This window comes from Perca fluviatilis, chromosome 12 (assembly GCF_010015445.1).
Source record: "Perca fluviatilis chromosome 12, GENO_Pfluv_1.0, whole genome shotgun sequence".
NCBI classification, from domain to species: domain Eukaryota; kingdom Metazoa; phylum Chordata; class Actinopteri; order Perciformes; family Percidae; genus Perca; species Perca fluviatilis.
The window spans coordinates 27,455,017-27,482,232 of NC_053123.1; the positions used below are offsets into that span (position 1 = coordinate 27,455,017).

The window sequence follows — 27,216 nt, forward strand, 5'->3', positions numbered from 1 at the left end:
GACTTGCTGTCATTACCACATTATGACAGTGTAACAAATACATTCTTTGACCTCAAGTAAAGTGGTACCAATTGTATTTGTCATTAAAATATCATAAGACTTGCTGTCATGCCAACATTATGACAGTGTAACTAATACATATTTTGACCTCAAGTAAGGTGGTACCAATTGTATTTGTCATTAAGATATCATGGATAAGACTTGCTGTCATGACAACATTATGACAGTACCGAGGGCCCTGGAAAAAGGGGACTGAGTCCCCTTTTTCCCCCAGTCCGATGCCCCTGTGACTGTCCTGTCTTCCAGAAAACAGTGCTCCATGTGGTAGCGATGTGTGTGTGTGTGTGTGTGTTTAATTTCATTACTGTTACATTTAAAATGATCTATACATATTACCAAATGATCATTTGTAATAAAAAAACAGAAACTTCTCTTTTATTTATTTAGTTATTTATCTTCCATAATATGACTATATGAACCTATTCACAACTTACCTGTCTGATTTAGGGAATCGGGGCCATTCTACAAAGCCCCAAGGTGAAGTAGGGTGGTCCACATCGATGTGTGTGACATGTAATCGTTTTGTTTTATTCCTTGTATACAAGTTGCTATTATTATTCCAGCTATAATAAACCACCTTAAATGAGAGAAATGTTTGTCTTCTGGCCTGACTGACCAACTGGACCCTGTCACCACCTCAGGGGGATCTTACCTTGGTCAGAGAAAACAACAAGGAGCTTTTCGGTTGGTGGTTGCTATACATGTATATTGTTTAAGCAACTAGCAAGGGCATTTTGGGAAATGGTAATTTGCTCTTACTTAGACGAGACACCGTAAGACAATTTAAGACTGTAATTCTGTTATTGTTTACACACACTCAAAAAACAAATCTGCTACCATTATAACAAAGAACAACAAGTGACACTTGATGAAGCCAGTTACCAGTTTGTAAATTTGACATTCAGTATAAAACAGTAGATATTTTTTCACTTGTGAGGAGATTACAATGTAGCGACATGCAGGGAAAGAGGCCACCATTTTGCCATCATATATAGTTTTCATAAATTTAGGTTTGATTCATGAAATTTCTAATTTTGGACAGAAATTGGTTCCTAAATCATAAAGTAGATACTAAACAGATCTCATCACAATACAGGGTGAATAAGTAAACATTTTGCAGCAAGTAAATCTAAATACCAGACACAAGCACTCACTCTGATCCACAAAATGACACATGATTTACAATAATCAAGAGACATTTCTCAGGAACACAAAACACCTTCTGCATTAATGTCATGTGTTATGTATTTGACATGACTTAATTTCCTTATTTTGCCCCATGATAGTGAGAGATAATCATAACTAACCTATGATATATGAAAGGGTGTAGTGAACTCTGCAGCAGGCTTCAGTAAGCATATTTTGTACTGCAGTTTTATCACCAACATAACTCAGTCTAACTGTCAGCAGTAGAGACAAAACATGTCACCGCTGCTTGTGTCTTAAAAATGAAGCTTGTTTTAAAATAAATTACATAGAAATACATTATACTTTATAAATGTTATTTGTTATAAAGTTCTCTTTAATGGATATGTAATGTCTTTAAAGGGAAATTTGAGAAAGGACTCATAATAGGTGCATTGGTGACTGATTAACCCAAATTAGTGAATGTAAAAGTAAATGTCTTTATCCAGCAAGTCCTCTAAATTAAAAGGCCAAATGTGGGAGAAATAGTTGGAGGATACAGCTTAAGTCAACTTTATTTCAGGATCAAACTTCATCATAGTATATATTCAGTATAATGTGCAGGTTTGTTTCATTGTAAATGGTTGGGGTTAGGGTTGCTGTAGTCTGGATTGACGACGGTTTATTTACCTGATAGTTCCGGAGCGGCCAGAAGTTCCGCCAGATGTCCCTCACCTTCTACTTTCTTTGTGTTTACACTCTGAACTCCGATCGCTTTGAGGAACAGCAACCGGATTCTCCGAGCTACCAAGCTAACGTTACATGCTGAAAATGTTTCTGAAGAAAATTTGGATCATGCAACATGGCAGGTCTGCTTGATTATTTGTGGAAATGATTGTAAAGATTCACAAAGAATAATTTTATGGCATTTACTCTTAAACTGGGATGTTTTGGGACGGACCTATTAGCGGGGATTCACTATGGTCAAAATACACACAGCGATACACTAGTAAGAGCAAATTATGTTGAACCATGTATGTGTACTAGGGGTGGTACGGTTCACAAAACCCACGGTTCGGTTCGTATCACGGTATCAGGGTCACGGTTTTCGGTTCTGTACGGTTCTTGTTGTTAGTTTTTCTTTTAATCTTTAACACAAATATACTTCAGCATACGATATATAGCTTAATTATCCACAATGTACGATACAGTATTAAAACATAGTTTTATCTTGTAATCATGCACAAACGGAATTTGACTTTAAGCACATTATTGGGACCATCTCTGAGAAAAGCTAGGTGAGATTTTGATACAGCAAGAGGGAAAACATTGATGATTTCAACATGCTTTTCATTTATTTGGCAAAAAAATTAGTGTGTATTGCCATTTACAGGAACTTATGTGCCTTTTTAGCACATGAAGATTGAAATATTATAGAATAACAATTGAAATAACTTGCATTTATCAAACTGCCAACTTCAGTGCAGCTCTTACAAAAATACCGGTGACGTGACCTGCAGCACTCCACACTCCACCGTTGAGGAGCGGTCGACTTGGCTCGCCGCCTCTCAAAATCTGACCAAAATCTTTTAAACTGACCTTTGTCGATCTGAAATGAAGACAGATTCAGCAACTGCACGGCCTATTTCTCGCTTAAAATGTTTTCAGAAACACGTTTCGGTGAACTATTTTCGTAAAATATGAGATCGTATTCAGAACGAGACGCCATTAGAGTCTGTTTTGAAATTCGGCAGCAGCCAGACCCACGTGTTCAGCTGCCATGTGTTGCGTTCGTCACGCTCATTTCCGGAAAGTATTTTAACATAGGTGTTGAAAGTGGGCACAACGGCAGTAAGTAGTTTGTGCACATTAGAAGTGTATTGACGAACCGCACTACGCACACACGCTCCGAACCGAGACAAGCGAACCGTACAGTTCAGATGTTTTTTCATGAACCATACCACCCCTAATGTGTACTGTATGGTGTTAACTGTGTATGTGTGGAGGGTCCAGTCCTTCCTCCGCAGCGCTGTGGAGATAGGTCTGACAATGTGAGACGAGGGTTGCTGTGGTCTGTGATGAAGACATGAGATTTGTATTTAAACAGGTGGAAACATTACCAGAATATTGTATTCAAGTAAAAGTAATTAGGTCAGTTAAAAACGCACTCTGAGTAAATGTTACAGCTTTAAAATATTTTAAAGGAAGTAAAACAAACATGCAAACTCTTTGTATGATGAATATCACTCTTACTATAAAGCCTCATGCACACCAGTCTTTGTCTCTGATTTTAAAGGATTATTTATTGATTGCAAACAACAGTTCTCATGTACACCCGGGTGACACACACTAGACTGAAGAGGAATTGTTTACATTGCAGATTATATTATATATAGATTAATCAGGCATTTTATATATACATATTAGTCCCAGTATTTTGTGTTCACTGATACCCTATTGACACACAAGCACACATGCACATCATCTCATCATGACGGAGATCATAGCTTACACTGTAAAAAGCATTATCAAATGTATGATCTCAAAACATACACCAATGTTAAGCTTTTTTCTCACAGATCCAGTACATAACTTTTTCACATGACATGTCATTCCACTCAGCGGTGTAAGGTCCAATATGTGCACAGTCCTCTTCGCCCCACTGTGGATCTCCAAGGCCATTATCAGGCTGCTCTGTCCTCCAGTTCCTAACAAATTAAAGAGAATCATAATACTGCAAATCTCTGACATGAACACAGTTCCTCTGTGTCACATAATGCTCTCCAGGTTGATGACTGGGGCATTAAGTGTCAGCAGTAAAAATTCAGCTTTGAGGGAATTCTATAAGTTAATGTCTATATTAAATCAAAGTGAAGCCTTACTTCAGAGTCAGTGGCGTTCCATCTACCCATTTCCAGGTCCCCTCCTCATCTCTGTCAGTCAGACCAATCCAATACAGAGTATCTTTTTTGATGAATTCAGAGAGAAACGTCTGTAAAAGAAATCCACATCACATTTTAGTTTTAACTGTGAGCAGTTTAAAAGTATTTATCTCCACACAAAACTTAACTTTAATCTAATCATCATTATTAAATATTACCTAGAAGAAAATAAGTAAATCCTGTATACTATCATGGACTGTACCTGCTCTTCAGAGCTTTCTATCACCACTAGATCTGCTCCTCTCTCTCTGCAGTCTTGTCTGCCTTTCTCCCAGGAACCTTTCTCAGCAGAGAGGAGATAAAAGGAAGAACTGAACATCCTCCATCCTGCTGGACACATTTTCTCTGTAAAATACAAACAAGATACATTACAGATCAACAAGACTAATGTCAATGTGTTATGTAGTTCTGTAGAAGTCAACTTTTTTAATGATGGTGCTCATTTAGTTAATTTAACCTTATCAGATGGTTTGAGACTTGCCTGGTTTTGGACCAAATTGATTATATATATATATATTATCTAGTAATGATCAATCAAGCACAGACAAGAGGGAATTGTCACTTAGGAGAATATAATGTAGCAATGTAGCGACATGCAGGGAAAGAGGACACAATTTTGCCAGGGTCTATAATCATGTATTGTTTCCATAAATTTACATTTGGTTCATAAAATTTCAAATTTTGGACTGAAATTTGCTACTAAATCATAAAGAAGATACTAAGAAGATCTCATCACAATGCAGGGGGACTGAATAAAAATGTTACTCTTCAGACACGGAGGACAGCTTGTTCTCACTGGCCTGGAGTCAGGTTGGCAGCTGATCCACGTAATGTCACATGGAAATAATCAAGAGACATTTCTCAGAAACACAAAACACCTTCTGCATTCATGTCATGTCTAATTTATTTCACAAAACTCGATATCCTTTTTTTGCGCCACGATAGTGAAAGATAATCATACTAAGCAACCTATGACATGTCAAAGGGCGTGAGCCTATTTTCCTCAAATCATGCAGCCCTACCAAAATCACAGATCTCATCACAATGCAAGGTGACTGAGTAAAAATGTTACGGCAGGTAAATCTAAATACCAGATGCAAGCACTCACTCTGTTTAAGCCGGTCCAACTCTTTAGTCATTTCAGTGAGGCTGGAGTTCAGCCGGTCTCTCTCTTCAGTCAGGGAAGAAGACTTGTTATCACTGGCCTGGAGACGCTCAGTCAGGTTGGCTTTGATAGAGGAGAGCTCTGCAGTGGATCCACGTAATGTCACATGGTTGGAAATAATCAAGAGACATTTCTCAGAAACACAAAACACCTTCTGCATTCATGTCATGTCTAATTTATTTCACACAACTTGATATCCTTTTTTTGCCCCATGATAGTGAAAGATAATCATTCTAACCAACCTATGACATGTCAAGGGGCGTGAGCCTATTTTCCTCATCTCGAGCAAACCCTACCAAAATCACAGATCTCAACACAATGTAGGGTGACTGGGTAAAAATGTTACGGCAAGTAAATCTAAATACCAGACGGAAACACTCACTCCGTTTAAGCCTGTCCAAGTCATCACTGGCCTGGAGACGCTCAGTCAGGTTGGCTTTGATAGAGGAGAGATCTGCAGCTGATCCACGTAATGACACATGGTCTGAAATTACCACAAGACATTTCTCAGAACCACAAAAGACCTTCTGCATTCAAGTCTTTTTTTACTACAGTTTTATCACTAACACATTATACTGCTGCTGTTACAGTTTTTTTTCCAATTGCTAAACGAAACTGGTCACAACTGAAGCTACATGTGCAAAACTCTTACCACAGTCTGCATTGCCAACAGTCACCTGAGGTAAACGGTTCACATCAGCTCCAAACAACACAAATCTTCACACACACACACACACACACATCTCAAAACAGGCTCAGTGCACTGAAACATTTTGAACAATCCTCATCAAGACAACACACACTGTCAATCAGAACACACACAGATTAAAAACACTAGCATCAAACGCCAATACAGAATACTGAATAATTTGAATGACTTCACACCAATCAATACTTTCTTTAAAGAGAAAAAAAATCCTTCACTTTTTATAACATAACCTGTTTTATGTAAACAATAAGGAATGAAAATAAGCAGTCCTTCAATACATATATTTTTATTTTGTATGTGAATTGAATGTGATGTTTGTATTGCTTCCACCTTTATTACTTTCTTACAGTTTTTATTGATTGTTTTGATGCAGCAGTCAACTCAAACTCCACATTTTTCAAAACAGTTAACACACAGGCCGAAACGAGCTGGCTAACCGCAACTGTTAGCTCGTAGCGTTAGCGTTAGCATGCTAACGCTAATGCTAACACTAGCATGGTACCTTGTTCTCAATAGCAAAGCACTGCTACAACACACACAAGTTCACCATAATCTACAAAAGAACTACTTACATGTGCTCCCTCATTTAGAAGTCTCCCAGCTAATCCTGCCTTGTAAGTGACTGAAGTTGGAGAAACAGCCTGTCTTTTACTTCTATGGAGCTAGCTAGCTGACATGATCTACATCTGAGCTACTGAGCATGTGCGAGTGCAATCAAAGATAGTACAGAAGAAGAAGTAGAAGAAAAGAGGTCTCACTCTGTAGCTAAAACAGAAACCAGGTGAAAAGAGAATCTACAGCAGTGAGAGAGAGCTGTGCAGTACAACAAAAATATGGTGTTTTTTGAAAATTAAACCATGTAAACCTATTCTGGTACAACCTTAAAATACAATTATGAACCTGAAAATGAGTATAATATGGGCGCTTTAACTGTTCTGCAAAAGGGTGGGGAAAATGTGTCAATCCAATGAGAAAGGGTTAACACATTTGCAAGAGGTGTCTTCTGCTCTGCTGTGATGACGAAAACCGAGTGGATCCCAGTTTCTTTAAGAAGATCAACGCAATCAAGAAAAACTGTAATGTGCACAGTTTTACTGTAGTAAAGCTAGTGTTTTTTGTTTCTTTCTTTTTTTACATTTTTATAGCTGTATTATATAACCTCAGACATCTTACCTGGACATATTGGTATCTTTGCTCTTTTACTTGTTCACTGTTTCTCTCGAACGGTACACTGTATAACTGTTTCATTCTTACTTTGTGTTTCCTTATTTCCAAAAAGGTCTTTCTGAGCTTTTTCTACATAAATAAACTGTGTTCACTAATGAGTCTTAAACAAGACACATACTTAGGCTTTCAGCTAAAATTGCAAGCAGTGTTTTAGGTGGACCAGGCTGAAATTCATTCTGTTTTGCATATGTGGCTTGACAGCAGTGTGATAGCATTTGAACAAAGTGCTGTAAATTCGCAATGTGGTGCAGGGCATGGTTAAACCCATAGGATAAGTGTGTAGACTTTTGAAAACTGTGTTCAAGCAATGAAAAATGAACTAGGGTTTGGTTCACGAGAACTGCTGCTGTGACGACACACACTCTGGTTAAAGTTTTGCACATGTGGCTCCAGTTGTGCACACTGTTTCGAAAATTAAAATGTCTTAACATGGATCCAACAAATTATTAGCAAATATAAATCAGCCTATTTGTGAGAAAAAACAACAACATTGATGATAGGCTTACTGGCCTATACTGTAGGTTAGGTAGTCACTAAGGTAACCATCCACAGATACAGTTCATCCTATAAAAAAAACTTATGTATATAGGTGTATCATGCCAACAATTTTTATAGCTTAGTTTTCTATGTACTATAAAGGCTTTACGCTTTTATTGTAGGCCCAGTTAAATATGTAACTTAACTTTATAATCTCTGAGATAAGGGGTCCTTGGCTTAAACATTGAAGACCCCTGATCTAGGGAAAACGTAATTTTTTCAGAGTAGAATGGGTTCGACCTAACTTTAACATCTGAATGTGATTTAGACTCACAGTGGACACCGAGGCTGATGAGCCCAGCCAGCAGGAAAATAGTCAGCAGCCCCAGACAGAAAACTCCATGAAATCTCCTCTCTGAGCTCCTGGGACCTAAACACAGAGAAGAGCATTTAATCATACAACAGTAATCAGATAATATACAGATTAATGTGTCAACCTCTCTGACTGACTGAACATTCTTACCCGTCTGATTTGTCGAATGTGTTGGGTCAACAGACTTGTCATAGTCAACATTGGCATAGATGTTATCCATCACTCATAAGGTGGCCAACTATTCCCTGAAGGGTCAGCGCTGCAGCACAGACTGCACCACATGTAAGAGGTCTAAGTATTTATAGTATTGTTGTTGGTTTCATGTTGACAGTGTCTCACGCTCTGAGGAAGTCTCAGAGGAAGTTTCAGAGGTGGTAAAAGAAGTTTCTTTGACAATCCTCTCCTCCTCTCATTGTTATCAGACAAACACAAATCTATCTATCTATCTATCTATCTATCTATCCACCTACAGATAACAAAGACATGAGAGTATTTTTACAGGTGGAAACATTACTAGAATATTATATTCAAGTAAAAGTAAGAATAGGTCAGTTAAAACACTGTCTGAGTAAACATTACTGTGCTACATTTTTAAAAGGGAAGTGACACAATGCAAACTCCTTGCTGAATATCACTCTTACTATAGAGCCCCCGAATGAAGCTCATGTAATGGCATCCACCAGGCTGTAAACATGTTTCATTCTGCTGTAAAAATGGACATTTTACTTACTAGCTTTTGGAGCCAGCCTTGCACTTTTTGGCACGTGTGCGTTGGCTTTATTTTCCAGCACCAGGGGTTGCTGCTGTTCTTCTTCCTCAGGTCTCTTCCATTTTTTCCCCATAAACATTTTTTGGGGGAGTTTTTACCAATTCTTAATTGAGGGTCTAAAGCCAGCGTGTGTCATGTATGCTGTACAGATTGTAAAGCCCATTGAGGCAAATTTGTGATTTGTGTAATTGGCCTTTGTGGCAAACATCAGTGTTGCAGCACAGACTGCACTACATGTAAATGACTAAACCGAGTCTTGTTGGTTTTTCAATAGTTTCTCTGAAGTTTAACTTTTGAGGAAGTAACATGATAAACATTCTTGAAGGCAATTGTCTAAAAACAGGAACTGTTTGAGAGCAATTTAATACTTCATTAATTGATCAAGTACAGACTTTATACAATATACAGTACAGGCCAAAAGTTTGGACACACCTCATTCAATGAGTTTCCTTTTTATTTTCATGACTATTTACATTGTAGATTCTCACTGAAGGCATCAAAACTATGAATGAACACATGTGGAATTATGTACTTAAAAAAGTGTGAAATAACTAAAAACATGTCTTATATTTTAGAGTCTTCAAAGCAGCCACCCTTTGCTTTTTTATTAATAAGCGGAAAAATTCCACTAATTAACCCTGACAAAGCACACCTGTGAAGTGAAAACCATTTCAGGTGACTACCTCATGAAGCTCATTGAGAGAACACCAAGGGTTTGCAGAGTTATCAAAAAAAAGCAAAGGGTGGCTACTTTGAGGAATCTAAAATATAAGACATGTTTTCAGTTATTTCACACTTTTTTGTTAAGCACATAATTCCATATGTGTTCATTCATAGTTTTGATGCCTTCAGTGAGAATCTACAATGTAAATAGTCATGAAAATAAAGAAACACATTGAATGAGAAGGTGTGTCCAAACTTTTGGCCTGTACTGTATATAGCATACTGTATAAATGATGGGTTATAAAGTTCTCTTTAATGGACTTTAATGTCATTACAGGGAAATTTAAGGAAGGGTTCATACTAGTCAGGTGCATTGGTGACTGATTAACCCAAAGCAGTGAATGTGAGAGTAAATGTCTATCCAGCAAGTTCTCTGAATTAAAATACACAATGTGGAAGAAACAGTTGGAGGAAACAGCGTAAGTCAACTTTATTATCCTAACAAGTGCAATTCAGGGTCAAACTTTGTTATAGTATCTATTCAGTATAATGTGTAGCTTTGTTTATTGTATATTTCATTAACAAATGTACGGAGCCCCCCGGGGGTCAGCTGAAAAAATAAATAAATAAAAAAAAAATTAAAATTAAAAATCGGTTCCCTCGGTTTTATAAACGTGAGCAAAGTTAGAAAGATATTCCCAGATTCCAACTTCTGGGATCAATTACTCTGTAATCAAATGTTATTAAATCACAAACGATGCATCTTTCCTCATGTAGTGTCACAGTTTCAGAAGGTGGACCCAAATGCAAGACTCTTCCAATCAGGAGTGCAGAACAAACACTTTATTGTGTCACAACAACTACAAAAGCATAACTACAGAGGCCCGTTCCAGAAAGCAGGTTTAGTGAAAACTCTGAGTTGGTTAACCCTGAGATGAGGGAAACTCTGGGTTTTCCGTTCCAGAAAGAGAGGTAACTTAACCTCGGAGTCAGTTACTATGGTAACTGAGTCTGTGAACCTAACCTGGTCGGGAGCAGGTTTTCTTCAAGAAACCTCGAGTTTCTCTCAGTCTCCTCCCACTGAGAAGGAGGAGAAACTCATTTCCCATTCATTCATTCAGTCTGTATCAGGCGCATATTAATGCAGTTTTATCTGCATGAATAAAAAACGTATTGGTTTATATTTGGCAGATTATAAAACGTTTTTTTCTCAAACATGTCACGTCCTTTGCGCCACGAATCCCATTGATGAAAAAGCTGTATTAATTCACAGAGAGTTTACGTCGGTATGAGTCCCGACTATAGATGTATTTTCATTTCCATATAACCGATTTGAGAGGTATTTTTATCACAGTCCATTAGATATGTAGATACCTTATCCGTCCTCATATCACTAACATCAACCGCGTGGACAGGCTTTAACATCCCAGCAGATTCTTTGTATCGTGACAGTTTTTGCAAACAGCAGTTTTTAACTTAACAACATTGTAGCGGATCATACTGTAGGCTAATAGTAGCTAGGCTAAGCCACTGTATGCAGAGCAATCAGAAAAGTGTGACTCGCTCTGAAACGTTTTTAAACTTTTTGTAGTGTTCCCTGAACAGTAGAGCCATTAAAAAGAAATACATCATTATACATTATAGTTCTGTTAATGATCATGGTGCTGCAGCCTCAGAATGGGATTAGTATAGTTTACTTTTTCGCCCGCAGGATTGCACCTAAATGAAATTATAGGTGTAGGCCTAATACAATTCCAGTTTTCACCAGTAATATTATAAGTTAACTGTGACTAAATATGAAATTAATACACTGTGAATGTGTAGCTACGCATTGACTCGAAAGCAACAATTTTCTTTCCCACACCAATTCTCTTTTTTTTGCAGCAGCAGCCGCTGTCTTGCTTTTTAACGAAACACATGTTCAAACTTCGCTGTTTGTGCGCATGAGTATTTCCGCCGACCCGTTTGTTTGTGGTTGTTACCATGGTGAATCGTAGAATCATGGCTCCATTCATACTGCCTTTTGTGCACGCGCGTAACCCTGAGTGAACATACTCCGAGTTGATTGAACCAACTCATATCAGCTGTCCTGGAACCGAAAACTCAGAGTTTCCCATCTCAGGGTAAATCAACTCAGACATCAGGGTTAGACTCAGAGTTTGTTAAACCTCCTACCTGGAACGGACCCCTGATGAACAGGACAAACAGAGAAAGATACGAACCGACAAGAGACAAAGGAACACAGGGGTGTAGAAATACACAGACCAATAAACAGAAAGACAGGGGATTGGACAAGACAGTAAAGAGCAACAGGTGAGAGTGGAAACGGAGGGAAACTAACAAGACAATTGGGAACAGGTGAGAACAGAACTGGAGGGAAACTAACAAGAGAGGAAGTGCAGACCATATAAGGGGAAGGGCGGAGACAAAGACAGCTGACAGACAGGTAACAACAGAACACAGCAACAAGCACAGATAACAAAATATACAAAAAGGCCACAAGAGTGGCACAAAGGCAAGCAGTCTCAGCCGGATCCTGACATGTAGTAAGGTTAACAACGAGCTACAAACTAATTTTCATCAAAATGAGCCGTCCTCCAACCTTGAGAAATAACATTGGCCCAGAAACATTTAATATTTTAATAATTAAAAAGAGTGGTGTCTCTAACTTGTTACTTTTTAAAAATCGGCATATGCATAATTTTGTATTGAAAATTTTCCATTACATTCCCTAAAAATTATATTATGCTTATTTTTGAAAGGTAAGTGCTGTAGTAAGTGCTGAGTAGTTTTGGAGATATGACTCTCTGTAATGATGACATATATTCATTTTTTTGGCAAATCATACTTACCAAAATTATGAATATGCTTCATTTTTAAAATTAAGTGCTGTAGTACAACTAGCAGGAGACAAGTTATAATTGAGGTAAGTTTGGAGACACTACCTTATTTAATCATAATACATATTTTTGTTGCATCTCTCTCTGTAGTTTGTAGACTGTCCCTAAGCACTCGTCTTACTGCCGTCTCACCGCCGGCTGCTTGTAGAGACAGAGAACAGTTTATAAAACCAAGAGCACGAACAGTTAAAGAAACTGACGGAAAAGATTTTTATTCTGTGCGCACGGTTTAGTTTTTGTGTCTCAGCTGACCCCAGGGGGGCTCCGTACAAATATATACATATACTTGTATACAGATAGGCCTATATGCTAACAATTCCAGAGTCCCACAATAAAGTTTCCCAGCAAGAATCTATTTTATAAATCACAGAGATCTCGATTCTTGACCACCAAACCTTTACATGTTGATGTAGACGCTCTCTCTCTCTCTTTCTCTGTCTCCATTTATCACACATGCAATAACGCTATTAAAATGTAATTTGCATAATCGTAGGTTACATTTAAAATTATTTACAAATGTTTTAAATGCTAAGCCATTTTTTCACAGATCCATTGCAGAGAGTTATCACACCTCCGATCATTCCAGTTTGCTCCAGTGTCCATGCCAGCCACAATGTGTGCACAGTCCTCTTCACCCCACTGTGGATCTCCACCACCATTATCAGGCGGCCCTGCCCAGTACCTAGGAGGTTATTAAAGGGTAACTACCGTTTTTTTTCAACCTGGACCCTATTATGTGTTTGTGTCTAAGTGACCGATGGAAAAAACAATCTTTGACATTGGTCCAGTATTAAGCGAGATCTCTGCAGTCGGCAGCTGCGAAACAAGCTACAATGTAACCTTCACAAAAGTGCTGGTTTTGCCACTGACAGGCTCAGATTAATATTCTAAGTGTCTGACAACATTATGGAAAGGATTTCTAAGGAGGTTGACCTTTCTGTTAATGAGTACGGTCCTTTTTTTAAAGGTACAATATGTAACATTTCTGCATTAAAATGTCTAAAAAACGACCATACCTATGTTATATATTTTTTTTAGTTGTGTAGTTACACTATCCCAAATGTTTCCACCAAATGTCAAACTCAGAGAAATCTGTTTTATTTTCAGGCACGGGTTGTTTCCTTTTGTCGCCTGTCAGTGGCGTCATATAACCTTTCACCCTTTAGTTACTCGTAACTTCTGTCAAAACTCTGGCACCCAGATAATACGTTCGAGAGTAATTGTGAATCGTACAGTGTCACAGAAAAAAATACTCCGTAATACTCATAGACAGTATATAATGGACCAATAGATCCCGTTGCTCTGGATGGAGACCAGTGAAGGATATTAGAAGCACTTTTCTGGTGATGGCTGAGTGTTACTGCGCAGCCTCCAACTGAGAGAGACAATGAGAATAAACTAAATGCATCCGTGAACAGATGCATTCTAACCAGCGATGGTGTTTAACAATAAAACTACACCTCCCATAATTCCACGCAACTTCCCAACGTCATCAAAAGTCTGTTTACAATCCATTGTTTTGGTTGAGAGACCCCTAGCGGCATAAAGTTACATATTGTACGTTTAAACATAAAAACATCCGTTCGCCAAACCCACCATGTAAATAAACAATAATTTTAGCATCGTAAAATACAATTCATTCAAAGTCGACAGAAACAAAATAAAACTATTAAAAAGACGTTTTGGGAGGTCCTCCCACTTTACCAACTATGACAACTCTAGTTTTGGTTGAAATAAACAAATAGTTTACCAATTTACATGTTAAAATATATTGGCTTTATACTAAAAGTATTGTTTTTTTAAATGGAGTCTGGTGGGTTTATCGCAAGCGACCTCAGAGCTGTTTCTGGTTAAACAGAAAGTTCTCAAAGAGGTTTTAAAAAGCCCTATCTCTGTAGGGATCCTTTATATAATGTTATCAGACACTTAGAATATTAATCTGAGCCTGTCAGTGGCAAAAACAGCACTTTAAGTGGACCAAACTGATGCTGAACATTTGCCCCATAGGGTTACATTGCAGCCTGGTCTGTGGCTGCTGGTTACAGTGTTCACGCTTAATACTGGACCAATTTCAGAGATTGTTGTTCCTATCAGTTACTTACCCACAAAAACATAGGAAAATAGGATGAAAAAAACGGTAGTTACCCTTTAAACAAGTACATTTCAGAGGATTCTAAAGTAGCCAAAAAAAAACATTATTGCAGCTTTAAAGGTATATTATAAAGTAAGTATCGCTTACTGTTATTAAACACACAGTGATCAAAGTTGGCTAAGAGAGCGGTGCGTCAAACAAGCTCGAGAGTAGATGAAGAAAGGGAGTGCCGAACAAAACAGTGACTCAGACAAATAAGACGCTATCACGCTTTCACACCAGTTAGGTTCTAAAGCTCCATGTTTCATCCTACTGACAAAACACATACTTTGTCACTCTCCTCTAGTGGTAATTTATCCATGCAGATAATGACAGTCACAATTGAAGTAAACTGCACGCTGCACAAACTGAAGCAGACTGCAGCCTCAGCTCTCTGTGAAGTACCAAGCTAAACACTTTACACCCCCTTCTACAGGGGATGTGTTTGATACTCAAAGCTTAAATTGTGGGTTGACTAAATAATGTTGCAATACATGGAAAAATACTACCACAACTGTGTTATTAGTAAATATCTTCTTTTAGTTATTCTTTATTATCTTTAAACTGCAATTCAGAACAGTGAAACGTTCAGCATCAGAAGGAACAGTTTGGGTTGGGTCATATTTTATTATCTATGATAAATCAATCGATATATTTATGCATGCACTGCATCTATGCTTGCGAGAAATGTCTGCTGGAAATTCAAATCAAATAATTTTCAGCACTGTGATATGAAATGACAGTTTATAAGTTAATGCCTATATTAAATCAAAGTGAAGCCTTACTTCAGAGTCAGTGGAGTTCCATCTACCCATATCCAGGTCCCCTCCTCATCTTTGTCAGTCAGACCAATCCAAGTACCTCTGTTTATGATCCCAGAGATAAACGTCTGTTCAACATAATTATATTATATTTTAGTTTTAACCACAATATGTGTACAGTTTATAAGTATGTATCTCCACACAAAACTTAACTTTAACCTAATCATCATTATTAAATATTACCTAGAAAAAAATAAGTAAATCCTGTATCCTATCATGGACTGTACCTGCTCTTGAGAGCTTTCTATCACCACCAGATCTGCTCCTCTGTCTCTGCAGTCTTGTCTGCCTTTCTCCCAGGATCCAGACTCAGCAGAGAGGAGATAACAGGAAGAACTGAACATACTCCATCCTGCTGGACACGTTTTCTCTGTAAGATACAAACAAGATACATTACAGATCAACAAGACTCATGTCAATGTGTTATCTAGTTCTGTTGATGTCAATCTTTTTAATGATGGTGCTCATTTGGTTAATTGAACCTTTGTGGTGGAAGTTTTTCTTGTCAGCAGCAGGGTTTTGATAAATATCAATGATACAAGAAGAAAAGGAAAAAAAGACGTTTTGAGAATTAAACAAAAGTTTGGTCTTTGAGTATTTATTTACATTTGCAATTGCAGAGAATCACTGTTTCACAAGTACCGCAGCACGTCTGAAAAAGTCTTTCTAAAAACTAGTCTAAACATCACACATTATATACTTGAAGAAAAACCCCTTAAGCCCCCTTTATTTTATCTTTAGCATGCTGACCATTTGGGTACACACCATAAACAGTCAAAATTAGTTTACAGCCCCCCTTTTCTGCTACTGTTCCTGACTTTTTAGTCTAAACACCTGCTCTCAGTAGGAGACAGAAACAGTCATAGTTCAAAATAGTCGGCATTCCCTTCTTCACCTTATCTGTTAAAATAAACACTGAGAAGAACCGCAGCTCGAAAAAGAAAATAACTCTGAACAGCCTGAAAGTTCATGGTGAACAGCTGTCCCTCTCTGGTGCCATCCCTCTCATTAAGACAATAATGTTTAAAATGAAATTTGCCATCACACCTTATCAGATGGTTTCAGACTTGACTGATTTTGGACCAAATTGATTATATAGATTATCTATCTAGAGTGTTGGGAGTAACGGCGTTTAAGTTTTACGGCGTTACTAACAGCATTATTTTTTCAGTAACGGAGTAACCTAATTAATTACTTTTCCCATCGTTGCAACGCCGTTATCGTTACTGAGAATTTACAGTGGTGCGTTACTACAATTTTGTTGAATGAAGCGCGAGGTGTCAGGCTTTGGCTACACATCAGCTGCCTGGAGAGAGCAGGGGTGAGGATGATGACAAATGCGATGATGATTGGCTGGGTGGTCGGATGCCCTGCTCACACTGTCCCACTGCACGCTCTGACTACCACACAAGACAGCGACAATGGCGATGAGCCAGGGAAATTCAAAGGTAGCGTTCTCCAACTGGAAGTACCGACACTACTTCTCGCTCATTGAAATTAAAGGCAAGAATGTTTATGTAACATGTACGCTATGCCCTTGGAAAAAATTTGCCTCAAGCAACTTGAATCTTATGAAGCTTTGACGTTAAAGATGTTAGAAAACGTAATAGCGTTATAGAACATAAAAAATAACGTCACAGTTACTTTGCTGAGTAACTAATTACTTTTACAATGTGGTAACTGAGTTACTAACTCAATTACTTTTTGGGGGAAGTAATTTGTAACTGTAACTAATTACTTTTTTAAAGTAAGATGACTAACACTGTCTATCTATATATCTATTATCTACTAATGATCACTTTATACATTGTAACTCTTGTGCAATCAAGCACAGACAAGAGAGAATTTTCACTTAGGAGAATATCATGTAGCAATGTAGCGACATGCAGGGAAAGAGGACACAATTTTGCCATGGTCTATAATCATGTATTGTTTTCATAAATTTAGATTTGATTCATAACATTTCTAATTTTGGACTGAAATTGGCTACTAAATCATAAAGACGAAACTAAGAAGATCTCATCACAATGCAGGGGGACTGAATAAAAACTTTACTCTTCAGACACGGAGGACAGCTTGTTCTCACTGGCCTGGAGACACTCAGTCAGGTTGGCAGCTGATCTACGTAATGTCACATGGTCGGAAATAATCAAGAGACATTTCTCAGAAATGCAAAACACCTTCTGCATTCATGTCATGTCTAATTTATTTCACAAAACTTGATATCCTTTTTTGCCCCATGATAGTGAAAGATAATCATACCAACCAACCTATGAGATGTCAAAGGACACGAGCCTATTTTCCTTAAAGCAGCCCTACCAAAATCACAGATCTGTTGAGAAAGCTGAGAAAAGAAAAACTAAATGGTGAGCACAGAATAAAAATCCGTTACCTCGGTTTTATAAACTGTTTGCACGGATTCTTAATACGTGCCCTCGGTTTTATAAAGGTGTGCAAAGTTAGAAAGATATCAATTACTCTATAGCGAAATGTTATTAAATCACAAACGACGCATCTTTCCTCACGTAGTAAGGTTAACAACGAGCTACAAACTCATTTTCATCAAAACGAGCCGTCATCCAACCTTGAGAAATAACATTGGTCTCTACAAGCAGCCAACGGTGAGACGGCAGTAAGACCTTGGGGACCGTCTACAAACTACAACACAGAAAAGAGATACAACAAAAATATTCGTCTTCTCAGCTGACCCCCGTACAGATCTTATCACAATGCAGGATGACTGAGTAAAAATGTTACAGCAAGTAAATCTAAATACCAGACGCAAGCACTCACTCTGTTGAAGCCTGTCCAACTCTTTAGCCATTTCAGTGAGCCTGGAGTTCAGCCGGTCTCTCTCTTCAGTCAGGGAAGAAGACTTGTTATCACTGGCCTGGAGACACTCAGTCAGGTTGGCTTTGATAGAGGAGAGCTCTGCAGCTGATCCACGTAATGTCACATGGTCTAAAATAATCAAGAGACATTTCTCAGAAACACAAAACAACTTCTCCGTTCATGTCATGTCTAATTTATTTCACAAAACTACATTTCCTTTTTTAGGATATAAAATAGTGAAAGATAATCATACTAACCAACCTATGACATGTCAAAGGGTGTAGTGAACTCTGCAGCAGACTTCAGTAAGCATATTTTCTACTGCAGTTTTATCACTAACATAACTCAGTCTGTCAGGTGTAGAGACACAACAACATTTTTACAAAATGAAAACAAAACTGCTTTAAAGGAACAAAACGCAAATGAGAAAATCAACACAAGACAGTGAATCAAACACAGATCAGAAAGAGATCCTGGATTTAAAGTAAAAAGAAAGTAACACACACATCCAGGGAAAGCATCTACATCTTTTGGAGTAGACCGTTAATTGTTGGTTTCTTTGGCCTGATTATGTAGTTTTAGTTTGGTTTTGGTTTTGCTGTAGATTTGAGTTTCATTCAGTTTCAGGTACCAACATTATTTGTCACTGCTTATTAGGTTTTGGTTTGTGTTTCCTAACCGTGATGTGGATTGGTTGGGGCTCCCTCCGTTGGGACTGATGTGCTAATTATACCCACCTGTGTGTGGAGTATTGTTTATATTTGCCTGTGGACACGTTGAGGAAGGGCGCTGCCCCAAACGTCCGTTGTCTATCAAATTGGAGTGCTTTTATTTTTAAGGTTATGAAATGATTTGTAAACCTTTAAGAAATCTTTTGTAAACTGTCGATGAACATTATTTGGATTGCTATTAAAATTCAATTATTTGCAACTGTTGAATATAATACCTTGTTAATGGTTAATACATACTTTGTAACATCTATAAACAATATTTAGATAGCTATTATCAGTACACAAATAATAAAGTCATCTCTTTTGTAGATCACTAAAAAAAGATTTAATGGGGCCAAATGAATGCTACTTGATGCTTTATAAACCACTAATTAATTATTAACTAAATATTATAAGCATCAGTTGCAACTTTATAATAGCCATAAAATTTTTTTTTTGGTTTTTTTTAAAAAAAATTTTTTTTTTTATTTTTTTTTTTTTTTTTTTTTTTAGACTCACAGTGGACACCGAGGCTGATGATCCTAGCCAGCAGGAAAACACTCAGCAGCCCCAGACAGAGAACAACAGCTCCATGAAATCTCCTCTCTGAGCTCCTGGGACCTAAACACAGAGAAGAGCATTTAATCTTACAACAGTAATTAGATGATAATATACAGATCAGTGTGTCAGCCTCTCTTTCTGACTGAACATTCTTACCTGTCTGATGTGTTGAAAGTCTTGGGTCAACAGACTTGTCATATCTAACATTGGCATAGATGTCCCCCATCACTCATAAAGTGGCCAACTATTCCCTGAAGGGTCAGCGCTGCAGCACAGCCTGAACTAAATGTAAGTGATCTATATATTTATATATTCTTGTTGGTTCCAGTTATGCAACGCTTAACCATCAGAGGAAGTCACAAATTTCAGAGTGGTTAAAAGAAGTTTCCTTGACAACGCCACTTTTTAATCTATCTACAGACAGCGGCAGATTAAAAAGTAAGATTACACTAGGTGTACTGCATTTTTCGGGGCCCTCTTCAAATGAATACTTTGTTATTTGGTGAAAAAGCAAGATTACTTTTAACTGCCACATGATTGATTTTGAAGAAATTTTAATGCATCTCTAGGTGTTCTTCACCTCCTTGGTGGGCTTTTGGATCCAAATACACATTTTCGGCCCCGCCATGCATCCCCAGTATAGTGGCCAGCTGCCGCCCTTTCCATTCTGCCCTACAACGGCTTGTGACCACACAGCGGCGGGGAGGGCACGATACTCACTGCTATGTCCACAGACAAAACACAGACATGCGTGTGCGCGCTCTCAGAGCGCTGAAAAGCCTGTTTCCCTTGAAAACATTGATGTCAAAGCTAATCACAAAAGGCTATACGCTTTAGTTCGATCAGCCCTCCCATCAGCCCTCCCCCTCGTTTTAGCGGCGTGATAGACACGATCACATAATCTCAACTAAAGATATCAGCTATCACTTTCAGAGCTGGCGGAGCTGCTGGAAAAATACACTATAATTTCCTGTGTCCCCCCAAAGGAGGAGAATGACAAGAGGGATGAGACTGATTAGTTAATGCTTATTACTACGTTAACTAATGTTAAAATAGACATCTTAGTTAACTGTTATTAACTGTTAGTTGATGTTAATAACTGCATTAACTAATGTTAAAATAAGGTATCAATCAATACCTTAGTTAACTTGAACCTCATTAGTAAATGATAATTAGACACCTTAGTAAACTGTTACTAATGGTTAGTTAATGCCTATTACTGCATTAACTAATGTTAATTAATGTACCCTTATGTAAAGTGTTACCAATATTTTTTATTCTGTTCTTGAGTGCACACAAAACTTAGCTACCACCATAATATAGAACACAAAGTGACACTTGATGAAGCCAACTAGAAAATGTATTTCCTGCAGAAAATGTGTGCGAATGGTGAATTGCTAAATTGCTAAAGCTAAACTGAATTAATAACTTAAATCCGTAAGACGAAGTTGAAGTATTGAGAATAGTTGGAAAAGTATGAATGGTTTTAATTACCATAAATTTAATTAAAAAGTTGATTAACACCACGTATGTACACTACCGGTCAAAAACATCCCGATTTTTTTTGTTTTTTATTTAAATTTTAGCAGTTCAAGTCCAATGAATAGCTTGAAATGGTACAAAGGTAAGTGGTGAACTGCCTGAGGTTAAAAGAAAAGTAAGGTTACCCAAAACTGAAGAACAATGTACATTTCAGAATTTTACAAAAAGGCCTTTTTCACGGAACAAGAAATGGGTAAACAACGTAAAGCTGTTCTGCAGCAATGGAGGTTGATCAAGCTTTGAAAGTTGGTGCTACCAATTCCCACAGGTGTTCCAACTTGTCTGGATTACTTACAACCCCCTTTGTTTGTATAAAAGTATTGTTGGAACACACTGTGGTACCATACCCTCGTGAGCATTATTTGAACAGTATTGTACTGCAGAAGGTTGTGTGTTGCCATAAAAATGGTGGGAAAAACAATGAACAATGGAAGAGAGACAGACCATCATAACACTTAAGAATGTTGGTCTTTCCTACAGAGAAATTGCGAAGAAAGTCAAGGTGTCAGTGAGTACAGTATTCTTCACCATCAAAAGGCACTTAGAAACTGGGGGAAACTCTGACAGGAAGAGGTCTGGCAGACCCAAAGCCACAACAGAATCAGAAGACAAGTTTCTGAGAGTCAACAGCTTGCGTGATAGGCGGCTCACAGGCTCAAGCACAGCTTAATAGTGGTCTTAATAAGCAAGTCTCAGTTTCAACTGTAAAGAGAAGACTTCGAGCTGCAGGTCGAGTTGCAGCAAGAAAGCCATTGCTAAGACGTCAGAATAAGAAAAAGAGGCTTGCCTGGGCCAAGAAAAATCGTCAGTGGACTACTGAAGACTGGAAGAAGGTGTTATGGACTGATGAATCAAAATTTGAAATCTTCGGTTCATCACGCAGGATTTTTGTACGCCGTCGAGTAGGCGAAAAGATGGTTCCTCAGTGTGTGACATCAACTGTCAAATATGGAGGAGTTTTGCTGGATCCAGGGTCTGTGATTTGTACAGAGTGAAAGGCACCCTGAACCAAAACGGCTACCACAGCATTTTGCAGCGCCATGCAGTACCCTCTGGTATGCGCCTAGTTGGTCAGGGGTTCATCCTACAGCAAGATAATGACCCAAAACATAAGCCAAACCCAAAATCCAAGCTATGCCAGAACTACCTTAGGAAAAAAGAACAAGATGGTAAGCTTAAAAACATGGAGTGGCCAGCACAGTCACCAGACTTAAACCCCATTGAGCTGGTTTGGGATGAACTGGACAGAAAAGTAAAAGCAAATCAACCTACAAGTGCCACACATTTATGGGAACCTCTGCAACAGAGTTGGGAAGAACGTTCTGAAGAATATTTGATTTCCATTGTAGAAAGAATGCCACGAGTGTGTTCAGCTGTTATATCTGCCAAAGGGGGCTACTTTGATGAGTCAAAAATGTAGAATACATTTTGGTTTATAAATTGATTCCATGATTTCTTTTTTAACTTATATTGTTCATTTGTTCTATTCTTTCATTTCAGAGTACAATAAGACATTGAACTGCATGAATTTCAGTAAAAACCTGGAAAAATTGGGGTGTTCTAAAACTTTTGACCGGTAGTGTATAAAAGTGGAATATTTAAAGTTTTTTTTAAAAGCTGACGCTAAACTGAATTGTTGGCTTTTACAGTTTTTCTCAATCGATCTGGTACATTTCTCCAAACTCAGGTAACTGCTCTCAAAACAGTTAACACAGCAAACTAAATACACTTTCATGTTGTTTAAAAGTTAAGTATTCACTGCACAATGATACACAGCATTTTATTCTAGTAATGCATTTATTCAAATTCAATGTTAACATCAAAACTAAAAGTGTGTTCTCTGTTGATTTGATAACAAATTCTACATTAAAGGGTTGAAATGTTATGAAAGGGGGCGTGGCTAAAGCTTAGGGGGCGGGTCAAACCATCACCAATTAAAAAGGAAGTCTGTGCTGAGTTCAATGACACCTCACACAAGGGTATACCTTAAACAGTTCAAATGTTATGAAAGGGGGCGTGGCCTGAGTAAGTGGGCGTGGTCATATTATAAGGGGCAGCTCAGTATCACATGTAGACCACACATTCTGAGTTTCATGCAAATCGGATGATGTTTGTCATATAAGGCGCATTTCATGTTGCCAGCGGGGGGCGCTATGACCCAAAGGTTTGGCCTGTAGGTGTCCTCAGGCCGGGACCCTTGTCAATCATGAGAAATTTCGGGCACATTTCGGGTTACAACAACTTCTTTGTTCATCGCTAAACACTCAAAATGGCCGCCACGCCACGCCCACACCGTCTGACGAAAAGTTTTTCTTTTAATAACTTTTCATCGTTAAGGTGTTGGGATGGTACAGACCAAGTTTGAAGTTGATCGAATGAAATCTGTAGGAGGAGTTCGTTAAAAGTATAGCAACTTGACTTTTAGGCCTACTTCCTGTTGCCACTAGGGGGCGCTATGACTTTAAGTAAATATCGGCCTTTATTTGTCCTCAGGGTTGGACTCTTATGAATCCTGAAAAGTTTCGAGGTAATCGGACAATGTACACTCGAGTTACACCCACTTCCTGTTTCGGCGGCGAAACGCACAAAACGGCCACGCCCTATGACGAAAAGTTTTTCTTTTAACAACTTTTCATCTTTTACTTCTTAAGATGGCACAGACCGAGTTTGAAGTTGATCGGATGAAATCTCTAGGAGGAGTTCGTTAAAGTACGACATGTGGAAATGGCCAAAATCGCACTAATTTCGAACATTTAATTCAAAATGGCGGACTTCCTGTTGGGTTTAGTGTATGGCTCTAATGTAGTTTTTTGTACATCTTGACATGTTACATATGTGTACCAAGTTTCGTGAGTCTACGTTAAAGGCACTGCAGGGGCTCAATTTTCTTAACTTTCTAGGGGGTGCTAGCAAGACATTTTTGTGCGCCTATTCCCGAAACCCTTAAAATACATAAATTTTCACCAGACTTGATGCGACCGCCAAATTTGGTGAGTTTTTGAATATATTAAGCCCCTAAAAAAGCCAATTCATTTGACGGGAAAATAATAATAGAAAGAAAGAAAGAAAGAAAGAAAGAAAGAAAGAATAATTCCTTCAGTTTCAATAAGGCCTTCGCCGCTGTCGGCGCTCGGGCCCTAAATACATGGTTTTAAAGAACAGGAAAGGGAGCTAAATAATTCACCAAATGTAACCAAAAGTTTAACCAAAAATCCTAGCTTGCACTTTCTGTCTATCTTCCATCAGAGTGCAGTTTTTCCTTGTCTTTCATATTTGCGTTTACTATTGTGGAACTGGCAAAGACCTGGTGGTTGTTTGTGAAAGCTTCACAGACAGAATTGATAGGGCCTAGTCATTTTCATCATTTCACAGCCTTAATATGAATCAAATGTGTAATATGACATTGGCAAAATATTAAATAGGTTATTCAATGCTAATTCTTTAACACAAAGCAACACCTATTGTATCAATAATAGCTAATAACCCATCTTTAAAATAATTGGTTTATTAAGGTTGAAGATAGTTACAGCACAAAAGATGACAGGCAGAGTGCAGGGAAGTGCCAGGATGTCCCAGGATGCTCTACATCACAATATTTCACACGGCCCAAGTCAGATAGTCACAGCCTGGAAGAATTTTTTGCTTACCACCCTCAGCAAAAGCCTAAACACCTGTCTCTACACAGAGAGTTTAGCTGTAGAGATGGTACCAACCGCAAATGGCTAATAAACACAACCCCAGGCATCATCATTGGTTTTGAGATGTTACTTGCTGTGAATACATTGTCTGATAGGCTACAGTATTATGGCATAGTATCAGGACATTCTGGCTAGTGTCTGTCGCGCACGGCTAGGGGTGAATGGCCGGATGATGGGCCTATTTGGGAGAAAGTCCAGGGCTGTTTTTTAGCCCCAGACCGTCCCTGCAACAAGGACTTAAAGATAGACCAAAGAAAGTTGAAGAATAAAGAATCTGATAACAATACTGCTAAATCAGCATTCACACAATGATAATAGTTGTTAGCACATATTTAAATGTGAGAAGCCTTAACCAGACATTTCTGGGTAGTTTTACTTGTATATGACTAAAATGAATAATCCGTTATTAAAACTGTCATCAAGTAGCTTTCTTTTCAGTCAGCAAAACAATGACTCAACTAATTACCGTTAAACAGCCTGGTGAGCCTGAAGCCTGCCATCACCGTTTCTCTGAAGAAGAGCACCGTGGCAAAGATGCAGTAAAGAACCAGGACCCCGTCCAAACAGAAGCAGATAACTGGCTCAGTGAAAACTATCCCTTTAGAACAAACACAGGAGATACAGTGCCTTGCGAAAGTATTCGGCCCCCTTGAACTTTTCGACCTTTTGCCACATTTCAGGCCTCAAACATAAAGATATAAAACTGTAATTTTTTGTGAAGAATCAACAACAAGTGGGACACAATCATGAAGTGGAACGAAATTTATTGGATATTTCAAACCTTTTAAACAAATAAAAAACTGAAATATTGGGCGTGCAAAATTATTCAGCCCCCTTAAGTTAATACTTTGTAGCGCCACCTTTTGCTGCGATTACAGCTGTAAGTCGCTTGGGGTATGTCTCTATCAGTTTTGCACATCGAGAGACTGACATTTTTGCCCATTCCTCCTTGCAAAACAGCTCGAGCTCAGTGAGGTTGGATGGAGAGCGTTTGAACAGCAGTTTTCAGTTCTTTCCACAGATTCTCGATTGGATTCAGGTCTGGACTTTGACTTGGCCATTCTAACACCTGGATATGTTTATTTGTGAACCATTCCATTGTAGATTTTGCTTTATGTTTTGGATCATTGTCTTGTTGGAAGACAAATCTCCGTCCCAGTCTCAGGTCTTTTGCAGACTCCATCAGGTTTTCTTCCAGAATGGTCCTGTATTTGGCTCCATCCATCTTCCCATCAATTTTAACCATCTTCCCTGTCCCTGCTAAAGAAAAGCAGGCCCAAACCATGATGCTGCCACCACCATGTTTGACAGTGGGGATGGTGTGTTCAGGGTGATGAGCTGTGTTGCTTTTACGCCAAACATAACGTTTTGCATTGTTGCCAAAAGTTCGATTTTGGTTTCATCTGACCACAGCACCTTCTTCCACATGTTTGGTGTGTCTCCCAGGTGGCTTTTGGCAAACTTTAAACGACACTTTTTATGGATATCTTTAAGAAATGGCTTTCTTCTTGCCACTCTTCCATAAAGGCCAGATTTGTGCAGTATACGACTGATTGTTGTCCTATGGACAGAGTCTCCCACCTCAGCTGTAGATCTCTGCAGTTCATCCAGAGTGATCATGGGCCTCTTGGCTGCATCTCTGATCAGTCTTCTCATTGTATGAGCTGAAAGTTTAGAGGGACGGCCGGGTCTTCGTAGATTTGGAGTGGTCTGATACTCCTTCCATTTCAATATTATCGCTTGCACAGTGCTCCTTGGGATGTTTAAAGCTTGGGAAATCTTTTGTATCCAAATCCGGCTTTAAACTTCTCCCACAACAGTATCTCGGACCTGCCTGGTGTGGTCCTTGTTCTTCGTGATGCTCTCTGCGCTTTACACGGACCTCTGAGACTATCACAGAGCAGGTGCATTTATACGGAGACTTGATTACACACAGCTGGATTCTATTTATCATCATTAGTCATTTAGGTCAACATTGGATCATTCAGAGATCCTCACTGAACTTCTGGAGAGAGTTTGCTGCACTGAAAGTAAAGGGGCTGAATAATTTTGCACGCCCACTTTTTCAGTTTTTTATTTGTTAAAAAAGTTTGAAATAGCCAATGAATTTCGTTCCACTTCATAATTGGGACCCACTTGTTGTTGATTCTTCACAAAAAATTACAGTTTTATATCTTTATGTTTGAGGCCTGAAATGTGGCAAAAGGTCGAAACGTTCAAGGGGGCCGAATACTTTCGCAAGGCACTGTAAATATTATCAATATTAAGTACATTTCTGATGGGTTTAGTTCTATTTTGTGAGACTTCTACATACATTTCAGAGAAAAACTATCTTTTAATCCATCACTTTATCTGATGGATGTAGGTACCAATTACTTTAGCTTGTAGATCCATATTTTAAAAGATTATATAAAATAAGACTATTTATCCTCAGCAGGGACATTCACAATAACGCAGCACAAAAAGCAGCCTGAGTGAGAACACAAAAATAACTATTGCAATTAAATAAAT

At 38.4% G+C, this 27,216-nt stretch overlaps 2 protein-coding genes across 2 annotated transcripts in view; both read right to left on the reverse strand.

Annotated features, from left to right (window-relative positions):
* Positions 1-3,462: 3,462 nt before the first annotated feature.
* On the reverse strand, positions 3,463-8,377 carry LOC120570371 (CD209 antigen-like protein E). The gene is made up of 7 exons (XM_039818682.1): positions 8,229-8,377; positions 8,040-8,135; positions 5,675-5,776; positions 5,236-5,373; positions 4,330-4,472; positions 4,068-4,177; positions 3,463-3,893 (listed from the first exon to the last, which is right to left on the reverse strand). Exons 1-7 carry the CDS (start codon positions 8,296-8,298, stop codon positions 3,746-3,748), a joined length of 807 nt encoding a protein of 268 aa, XP_039674616.1. The 5' UTR covers positions 8,299-8,377; the 3' UTR covers positions 3,463-3,745.
* A 4,110-nt stretch (positions 8,378-12,487) lies between these two features.
* The window catches only part of LOC120570377 (CD209 antigen-like protein A), a 30,039-nt gene continuing 15,310 nt past the window's right edge, over positions 12,488-27,216 (reverse strand). The window contains exons 3-7 of the mRNA XM_039818689.1: positions 19,424-19,525; positions 18,156-18,323; positions 15,590-15,732; positions 15,327-15,430; positions 12,488-13,092 (exon numbers count right to left, since the gene is read on the reverse strand). Of these exons, the coding sequence (XP_039674623.1) occupies positions 12,939-13,092; positions 15,327-15,430; positions 15,590-15,732; positions 18,156-18,186 (432 nt within the window). The 5' untranslated portion in view covers positions 18,187-18,323; positions 19,424-19,525 and the 3' untranslated portion in view covers positions 12,488-12,938. The remainder of the gene's footprint in view (positions 13,093-15,326; positions 15,431-15,589; positions 15,733-18,155; positions 18,324-19,423; positions 19,526-27,216) is intronic.